The sequence below is a fragment of the Impatiens glandulifera genome, chromosome 1, assembly GCF_907164915.1.
Source record: "Impatiens glandulifera chromosome 1, dImpGla2.1, whole genome shotgun sequence".
NCBI classification, from domain to species: domain Eukaryota; kingdom Viridiplantae; phylum Streptophyta; class Magnoliopsida; order Ericales; family Balsaminaceae; genus Impatiens; species Impatiens glandulifera.
Genome location: NC_061862.1, coordinates 149,938,101 through 149,948,192, shown reverse-complemented (window position 1 = coordinate 149,948,192; position 10,092 = coordinate 149,938,101). Strand labels below are relative to the sequence as shown.

At 28.1% G+C, this 10,092-nt stretch overlaps 2 protein-coding genes across 2 annotated transcripts; both read right to left on the bottom strand.

Annotated features, from left to right (window-relative positions):
- Positions 1-2,718: 2,718 nt before the first annotated feature.
- On the bottom strand, positions 2,719-5,194 carry LOC124920114 (L-type lectin-domain containing receptor kinase VIII.1). The gene has a single exon (XM_047460527.1). It carries the CDS (start codon positions 5,083-5,085, stop codon positions 2,941-2,943), a length of 2,145 nt encoding a protein of 714 aa, XP_047316483.1. The 5' UTR covers positions 5,086-5,194; the 3' UTR covers positions 2,719-2,940.
- A 3,116-nt stretch (positions 5,195-8,310) lies between these two features.
- LOC124914932 (peroxidase 21-like) lies at positions 8,311-9,465 on the bottom strand. Its single transcript, XM_047455568.1, has 4 exons — positions 9,413-9,465; positions 9,144-9,332; positions 8,857-9,022; positions 8,311-8,748 (listed from the first exon to the last, which is right to left on the bottom strand). Exons 1-4 carry the CDS (start codon positions 9,419-9,421, stop codon positions 8,339-8,341), a joined length of 774 nt encoding a protein of 257 aa, XP_047311524.1. The 5' UTR covers positions 9,422-9,465; the 3' UTR covers positions 8,311-8,338.
- Between the last annotated feature and the right edge of the window lie 627 nt (positions 9,466-10,092).

Genomic DNA, 10,092 nt, shown 5'->3' with positions numbered 1-10,092 from the left:
TATGTCACGTCAATGAATGACTATTTATTATATAATTATTGGTTTGTTTTTTCTAACTACCACATATAATTAGATTAGTTAAGGTGTCCTTCAAAGTAATAATCGTGTTTCCAAACTTAATCAAAAGTTCAGATCCACTATATACATAGTTCTTCCGATTCAGAGTTATTTAAAAAAATAATCATCAGCGATAATTTAAAAAAATTATAGATTTTTTAAACTTTTTTTTAAAGTTATTAATAATATATTGATAAAATAAATAAAAAAAATTTAAAATAAAATATATTTTAATATTTTAGTTAATTAATTAATTATTATAATAAATAAAAAGAGTAATAAAATTAAGTTTGATTATGTTAGGTTAATCAAATCAGTATTATAGAGTAACGCTGATTTGAAATATTTAAAAAAATAATAATTTTTAAAATTATTAACTAGAATAATATATATATATATATATATATATATATATATATATATATATATATATATATGAAAATGTATTAAAAATAACAGCATATACTGCTTTAATTGTCAAAATGGGCCAATTATGATTATGTAAAAGCTTATCTCTTTTTCTGATGCAATAGTCCCTCTTTTGTTTTGTTCTAGAGTGGTAAACAAGGCCTCGTTTGGAATTTGCAGACAAACCACATATTTAAAGATATCTTAAAGTGGTAAAAAGTTGTTTTCATTTTGCAATTAAACACAAATTATTGATTAAGCTAGCTTTATGATACTCTTCTTTTTGTTTCCTTTTGAGTTACTCTTACTCCTTTTTAATGACTATAAAATCTTTTTGTTTGTTAAAGATCTTAAAACAAAAATTATTGAAAAGGTAGGTTTTAGTTTCATAAATTATTTTTATTTTTTAAATCATAAGTTACTATAATCCCACATTTATAATTTCATATTTTAAACTTAATACGATTTTATTGATAATTAAAATTTAAATATTTGATCTTTTCATAAATACTCTAGCATTTTAGTTACTTTAACATATTTATTTTTATATTAATTTTAATAAATTATTTGTATATAAAGAAATTCCATTTTGAGATTAATAATCATAAAGAATAAAGAAGAAGAATAAAAGTATCAACTTTTTGTAGAAGAAAAAAAAAAGTAATGAGTGCACTTTAATTTATTCATATTCCGATTATCCATAACAACAAGCAAACAAACAAACCCACGAGCCCATTCTTCAAAGAAAAAAATTAAAACATTGAAATAATTTACTAAATAATTAATAAAAAAATATTAGTTTCTGTTTTCATACTTTACCATAACTCTACTCAAACTTTTTCTTATGCGGTGATTGTGTAATAAAGTAATAACACATGAGTGTTTAATAAATAAGTTAAATAATCTTAAGCAAATAAAAAGGATAAATTTATAATAGTTAGTGATCTGAATACATTAAATATTATCAAATTAAATGTATTTAATAGTCTAATCAATAAGCTAAATCAAATTAATCATAAATTTTATTTACTAAAATAATTAATAATAAGAAAAAAAGTTCACGTACTTATAAAATTAGCTCAATTAGACATGTGTACTAATAAAAGATCATTTAAACATATTTATTATTAAAAATTGACTATTTAACCTCTTTTAGAAACCATGGTTAACTTTTATATTTAAATTTTTATATTTATTAATTAAATATTAATATATTTTATCTCTCATTCTTTTTCATTAATTAAATCAGGTAATTTATTTTATTCTTAATTTTTTGTATTATTTTAATATTAATTTCTCTTTATATGTTATCTTCTTTTTTTTATTAATTTTTATTTCTCATATTGTTTAAATTCTCATTTTTGAAAAAAATTTAACAACTTATTTATAAATTTTCATTGTTATATTCAATTATTGGGACCAAACAATTTTAAAATAATTAATAATTTATAAGAATATAAGAAAAAATATAAAAAAGAAAAAAAAATATAAAATTAAAATAATTAATTATGAATGCTCATATATATATATATAATTAAATTAAATTAAAATAATCAATAATAAATACTCATAGAAATAATAAAAAAGATAAAATAAAGAGTTCATTTATTAGTAATAAATGAAAAAAGATGAGAAAAAAATATATATTAATATTTAATTATTAAATATATAAATTAAAAATAAAAATTAATGAAGGTTTACTAGAGAAGGCTAAATGAGCCAATTATTGATAATACGTACGTTTAAATAACATTTTATTAGTATATACGTGAGCTAGTTATACAAGTACATAATTAATCATTTTTTTAGTTTTTATTTTGGTGATTTTATAATTATCCTTCTGCGCGTTCGGTTTTGAGGAATCCTGCTGGACAGTATTTATAAAATATTTGTAAAAAGATAAAAAAAAATTATATAAATTTTTATTTTAATATATTATATATTATAATATATTAAAAAATTATATTATTATAAAGAAATAAACTTATGACTTTTATAAAATATAATAAATAAATAAAAATATTATTATATTATATATTTAATTATGTTTATAATATTTGAGACAAAATCAGATGAAATCGGACTAAAAACTCTGGTTAGATGATTACGGGCAGTAGAGTTTCAAATTGTTATTCATTTGTACATGTCTCCTTTTTTAAGCCTTAAAGGTCTTGTTATCATAAATAATTATTCTGATTAAAAAAAGTTATAACATTCTAAAAATTAAAATATCAATTATGTATGAAGAAATAAAAAAAATAATGAAATATTTATTATAAATTAACAAACATGACAAATAAATAACAGAATCAGCATCCTAAATTAAATGCATATTAGTCTAATATTAGACTATATTCTTACATACTAAAAAGGGTATTATTATATATTTTTTTTCTACTATGTTTTGTTTATAAATTAAATAAAAGATTATTAATAAATTGATAAAAAAAAAAAAAAAAACATAATGAAATCATATCAGACAATCTCATCATTACCGTCGAAGCTGCGATCTGATGGAGAAGTGGAGGAAATGGTAATCATACCATTAAAATCAGAAACACTATCTTGTAAACTCAATAACAGATCTGTCGTGCTAAAACTCATCGATGGTTTTGATCTTGGAACAATCGGGATCTCTGATTCTCCACCAAGCATTTGGACCACCATTCTCATAGTGGGTCTCTCAATTGGATCTGGATGTGAACAAGCTAATCCAACCAAAATCACCCTTCTCATTTCCCCATCTTCAAATTCTCCATTCAATTTCCCATCCGCAGCAGTCAATAACTTCCCTTCTCGATGAAGTCCCCATACCCAATCAACTAAATTACACCCACGTCCATTCGTTTCCTTCTCTATTGGTCTTCTTCCACTAGCCACTTCTAGAACCACTGCTCCATAGCTGAACACGTCTGTTTTCTCACTGGCTCGGCCGGTCAGGAGGTATTCAGGTGCTAGATAACCCATTGTGCCGGCGGCGACAGTGGCATCAGGGGATTTGTCATGTTCTACTTGACGGGCAAGACCGAAATCTCCTAGTCTTGCGTTGAAACTTGAATCTAGCATTATGTTACTTGTTTTGATATCTCTATGGATTACTTGATTTTCGCATTCTTGATGAAGGTATGCTAATGCAGAAGCAACTCCTGTTAAGATTTTTCTTCTTGTTTGCCATGGAAGTGTCATTCTTGATTCGAATAGTGCTTTATCTAGACTCCCATTTGACATTAAATCATAGACTAATAGAATTTCACCTTTCTCATGACACCAACCTTGAAGTCTGACGAGATTTCTGTGTCGGAGTGTTCCTATTATTGATAATTCAGAAAGGAACTCTGTTTTCCCTTGTCCATTGTGACTACAGCGTTTCACGGCGACACTATCTCCGCTCTCCGGCAATGTTCCTCTGTAGACAGTACCAAACGCGCCATGGCCGATGATTCTAGTGGAATCGAAGGATTTCGTGGCTAATTTAAGCTCCTTGTAGGTGAATTCTTTAGGCATTCGGATGATTTCTGAACCTAATGAGTCGGGTTTTTTAATATGTTTGAACTTTTTCGTGTAAACCCAGAAGAATAAACCTGCACATAAGACTAATAAGAAAGCTCCGGCAGTTACAACACCGGCGACAGCACCTGGGTTTTGTTTGCATAGCTGGTTGTGGCATTTACTGTTGTTTGTGGTTTCGGAATTTGAAATTGTTCCTTTTGTTGAGGCGGCAGGGGATGGTGATGGTGGTGGAGTATGGCTGACTGAATAATCTGGATTCATCAAATTGGTGGTTGGCGGCGGCGGCGGCGGTGGAGATGATGAATCTTGATTTGATGTTTCTTCGAATGATGAAGAAAAACTCCACCATTCAATGCTGTGTACCTCTGTACTACCCTGAGTTGACCCAGAAAAACCGACGAACATGAAATCGCTTAAATAAGGATTTAGATCCAATTTAAACGACAACAAAGGATCTTTTGGTTTGAGATTAGAGTAAGAAACCGAGACATTGAAGATTTGAGTCAACCCGGAATAATCTACCCACGAGTTAATCAAATCGCCAGATTTCAGATCGACACCTACCGTATCCAAATCGCTAACTTGAGATGAAATCATCGAGTTTAGATCCAAACCCACATGATTTCCGTTAATATCATCAAACTCAACGTCCATTAGAGTATCAAATTCCACAGCGATGACACCGATTGGATCGCCAGTCGGAACCATCAAACCCATGTATCCTCCAGCATCTCCGACGATCTGGTCATCTGGGGATATCACAAACGCAATCCCACCTCCAATAGATGATGGGTTCAGATTCGTTACTGAGAAAGAGAAGAATGTTGTAAAGCTAGCCACGTTCTGACTCTCCGGTCGCCGGAATCTGACTGGTTTCGAGTACAGAGCTCTCCCTGCGCCGGAGTTGGGGACGGCAAGGTCGCGAGTAAGCCTCACGCTCCCGTTGCTTAAATGAGAATCTCCGAGGAGCTTGAGACTGTTAAGGGTTAACGTCCCGAAGTCAAATTCGGTGGCTCCTCCGACAGCATACACGTGGCCGGAGCAAAAACAGAGGATTAAGAAGAGATATAGCCAAAGAAAGGCGGGGAATTGGCCGGAAAATGATGTCATTAGAGATAGAGATACAGGGAAATACCCATTAGCAGAAATCTGAAGAAGGAAGGAAGGAAGGAAGAAAGAAATGGCTTGAGAGAAGGGAGATGGGAAAGGATTGTATTCTTTGCCTTAAAAGCGCAGTGCAAAAGCAAACAAACAAGAATGAATAGTAGTAAGTCTAAAAGAATCCAAAGTAAATTGATGTTGACAGGTGGCTGTTTCTGCCGACACGTGTTCATGGCCAACGGTACAATTTTTCTTGGGATAAAGAAACCTTTTTTCTCCAAAATTCACATCCATTAGAAAGACTCCCACATGCCAATCTATATTCATGAAGTTTAGTTTAGATAACCCATTACAAATTCATATTAAAAAAAACAATAATAACAAAAGAGTGAGGGAAAGAAATTGGGAACAAAAATAAAATTTACTAATTTGATAGTAATTTTTCACTTGGGTAGGAAAGAGGATAATAAAAAATTATTAAAAAAAAAATAGATATATCCGTTTAGACATGAATTTTTTTTATTTATCTCTTATGTATATGTGTCACCACGTTTAATTCATAATCTTCTTTTAGGTATATTTTTATTGCCTAAATCATTTCTCATAACAAAATGGTGGTATAAAATTTTATTATATTTTTTCAAAAAGAAAATAATTTTAATATAAGATAAAGTGATTAAGACCCCTTAATTAATGCCCCATTTGTGTTAGTTTAGTCTCGATAATCATCGTTATAATAAAAATAATAATAGGTTTTAAATTTATTAAAGAGACTAGTAACCTAAGATTCCAATTTTCTTTTATAAATGACAAAGAAAACCACAAGAAAGTACTATTGAGCATTTAATAAAATTTGTAATGTAAACTCATTAAGGAATCTTATCTTTTAAAAACTTATTGAGGATCAAATATCTTTAATTGAATTTTCATTAAATATATATATTTTTAAGTTTTGATAATTATAGGATTATGTTAACACTTTAAAATACAAATAACAAAATTTATTATGAAAATTTTGACTATCTTACTATTCTAACAGAAGCAATAAATCTAGTTTCATATAAACTTTTAAATTTGTTAAATTATTGTGATTTTAAATTTTAAAAATTAGTATTTATAAATTTTAAAGATTTTTTACAAATAATTTTATATTTACGAATCGAAAAAATTAATATTCTCTTATTTTGATTGTAATTTCTTTACTATAATTATTTATTAGAGCGAATTGTGTCACAAATAGACGAAGTTGAAGCCTTACTTACTCTTACAAATGTGATAGAGTGGTGGCAATTTAAAACTTATACTTACTCAGTACAATGTGATAGAGTAGTGACAATTTGAAACTTATTAGAGAACATGACTATTATTGAATGAGTTATACTGAAATCTATCATTAGTAGGGGTTGGCCCTCAATAACCCATCAAATCTACTATGAAGCCTACCATTATTGCATCCCATTTAATAAAATAAAGTAAAATATTTAGTTAAATTTATTGATTTTGTTTTATCATAAAAGTGTGTATTACAGTAATTTATGATGAAATATAAGAATTCTTGTTTGGTTATAAATCAAATATCATAAAAAAAATAAATCTTTTAATAATTTGTCTTAACTAAAATTAATGTAGCCATTTTTTTCACGTTTTTTTACCTAAGACTGGGATAACCAAATTCTCAAGGTCGGCACTAATCGTTAGTTATTGAGATATGTGGATAAAGACGAAAAGCTCGGTTGGTCGAAGTTGTTGGATTCTATCATGCTTATCTTCTAGTGAACTATTTGGTTTGAAAGGAATCGTAGGATATTTAATGATCGTTGTCCACTGATGCGTTTAATACATAATTCTATAATTATGATAAAACGGTTGAACTAGTTGGAGAATTCATTATCTTCTCGAAATCCTCTTTGCTCGTTAAAATTTAAACTTTTTGTTTTATTTTTATTTGTCCAAATAATCAACATTTTTGTGTACTGTTGTTTTTTATTAGTTTTCAGTCAATTTATTTTTGTATATTTTTATTGTTAAGCTTAAAAACTCTAATTTATATCATTTTGTATAACTATATTTAAAAAAAAATATAATTAGATTAATTTTATATAAAATAATAATAATATAATTATTATTATTTTAAAGTAAATTTTTGTAATTTCAAATAATTTTTTAATTTCAAATAAATTTTTGGATTTTAATAACTATTGTAGAGACTATTTTTAAAACGGGTACGAAGAATGAAGCGCAAAACTTTTTTTTTTTAACCAACTACAAACTGAAAGAAATCCTAACTAAAAATATGTTTGTAGACGTATTTTTTTTTATTGATTATTAAAAATTAGTTAACGATTTTGTTTTAAATAAATATTTTTTTAGATTAATTAATTTTAAACGAATTTAAAAAAAATTAAATTATAATTTAATTATTACAAATATCTATGTTATTTAAATTTGAACTTAAACTAATTATATTTTATTAATTTTTAAAGTCGTCAGAATTATAAAAATATTTATGACACAAAAATTTATGTTAATATTATCGAATCTCAAACTTGTCACATAACCAAAATGGTTTCCGGGTTACCACTACATTTGATTTTTAATTCAAAATTTAAATATAACATATTTATGTGATAAAATAAAAACTTATTTATGGCGTGAGTAATTTACATGCTTACAAATTACAACCTGTAATAAAATGGGCCTTCCGAAAATTGGGCCCACCGCCAGATCGGACAAATTACGGTCCACATCATATAGTATCGTTGTAAATTAGCATGCTGTGCCGACTGCCATTTAATAGTTTATAAATATTTTATCATTAAATTAAAAAAGAAAAACACATTACAGTCATGAGTGCCTAGCATAAAAAATAAATAATTTTTTTTAATAATCATTTTGTTTTATTCTTAAGCCTATTATTATTAATTTAGTAATGTCAAATCTTCATTTATTTTTATTTAAGTGACTGTTTACCGAATGAAATAATTGTGATTAGATGATGATGTAATATTTATTTAAATAATTACATAGACATATAAAACATATAAAACTAAAATTAAAGGTTGTACTTATTTCTTTTAAACTATGGTTTAGGTTTACTTATTGTAAATATTTTATGTTCGATGTGACATTAGTAACATTAGTAATGCTTGTATATGTTATTATTACGAAACTTTGTATATAAATAAGGCCATTTAATTATTTAATTTGACCTTTGATATTTATTTTCTTCATCAAACATGACCCCTTCAAAACAACATAACAATTATTCTAATTTATTGACATAACGACAATTTTTTCTAATCTCTCCATTATCGAGGCCCAATGGATTATTCTCCGATAAAGCCAACATCGCCCTAGAAAACTGCTCGTAAAAGTAGTTATTATCGTTGGCCATCTTCTCCACAAATGGAGATGTAGTTGGATAAGATGCAAGTTCTTGATCAACCAACAAAAGGCCCTTGTGCTGCAACAAATGCTTATAATACATATTATCAAGAATCATTGGTGTGTCAAGATCCGTTCGAGCGTACTCAATTGAATGGGGATCCGGGTTTGGTGAAGGGCATCGCTTCTTCAAATACAAGGCGTAATCTGGGTCTAGGGTTGGGTCCACGTCCGGGTAGAGCCTATACACGATGTTCATACAATGAACTCGCCCCACCGAATGAGCTCCTACATAATATTTAAAGAGAAAATAAAAATATTAATTAAATGAAAGTTTGTTGAATTCAATAATTGAATACATTATCTATTGCATTTGTACTATATTTAAAAATATACCTAAGAGTGCAACAGTTCCTTCTGTGTCGACTCCAACCGAGTTGAATTGGGAGAGAACGGAGGGAATAGAATCGTTGTGGTTAGGAATCAAAGTTTTAACGAATTCCAAATGACTTTCTTTGCTATCTTTTCTCCCTGTTTTCATCTCTATGTTTGGTCCTCCTAGCTTTAACCGTGTCAAAATTCGAGATTCATAAAAGTTATTAATATTTAAAAATGAAATAGAAGTAATCTTAGTAATCTTTTTTTATTCATTCTAATTTTAATAAAACTAAGAGACATTTTACCGTTACAACGCCATCTCTAGCTGATAGGGCGATGATATCGGCACAAGATACAATCGAAGGACATTCCTTCTCCAAGGCCTCCTTGATGGTGTCAACATATTTGAAATTTCTCATGCCAAAACTTCTCGGGTCACTCTTCTCCGACACAACATCACCCACCGTATCCAATAACATCGACGCGTCACAAGACTTCCAACAAAGATGAAAGGAGTTTTTTAATAAATTAATTAAAAATTGTCAATAAATGAAACTTAATTTAATTATTATACCTTAACCATGCAGTCATGGAAGAGATTTCTAATCCATGAGACTGCAGTGTTTCCATGCTCTTTATACAATTTATTGACCTCTTCTTTTATGATCTCTTCTGCCCGCGGGCAGCTCTGGTTATAATAGTTCAACCTGAGCAGCTGGGCATTACCTAATAATTTTCAAAATAATAATTGAATTGGAATAGAGTTTATTGTAATGGAGAACATATAATATAATTAATGAATTAGTTACCAAGAGAGAAGAGTAAGAGCAACTGTAAAAGCAAAAAGATGAATGAATGAGACATAGTTTAATTTGTGTAATTGTGTTCTAATGTTCTATATGATATGATATGAAATGAAGGATTGATGAAATGTTTAATTATGGGAAGGTTTATATAGAGGAATTCATGGCGGTGGATATTTAATTAATTAAATATTCATCATGATCTTTATCTTCATATAGATATATGAGTTAGTGCAGAGGAAAATGGGGAATTAATACTTCTTTCTTTCATCACCAATTCCCACTAAATATCCACTTTTTTTTTTTACATTATTTTGTCACGCGTGCCAATTCAAATCCAAAACTAAACTAACAAGTTATTTCTAATTGATTGAGAAAATCAGCCAATTTGTAATTTTTTTGGTTGAAAAAGAAGGTTTCGAGAAAGATAATGTTGTGTTATCGACCCAAT

Bases quoted from the DNA above. Each gene is read 5' to 3' on its own strand.
- LOC124920114 (XM_047460527.1), bottom strand. From the start codon at position 5,085: ATGACATCATTTTCCGGCCAATTCCCCGCCTTTCTTTGGCTATATCTC.
- LOC124914932 (XM_047455568.1), bottom strand. The intron at 9,023-9,143 runs GTAAAATGTCTC...ACACGGTTAAAG, and splicing joins CTAGAGATGGCGTTGTAACG to CTAGGAGGACCAAACATAGA. The intron at 8,749-8,856 runs GTATATTTTTAA...AATATTATGTAG, and splicing joins AGGAACTGTTGCACTCTTAG to GAGCTCATTCGGTGGGGCGA.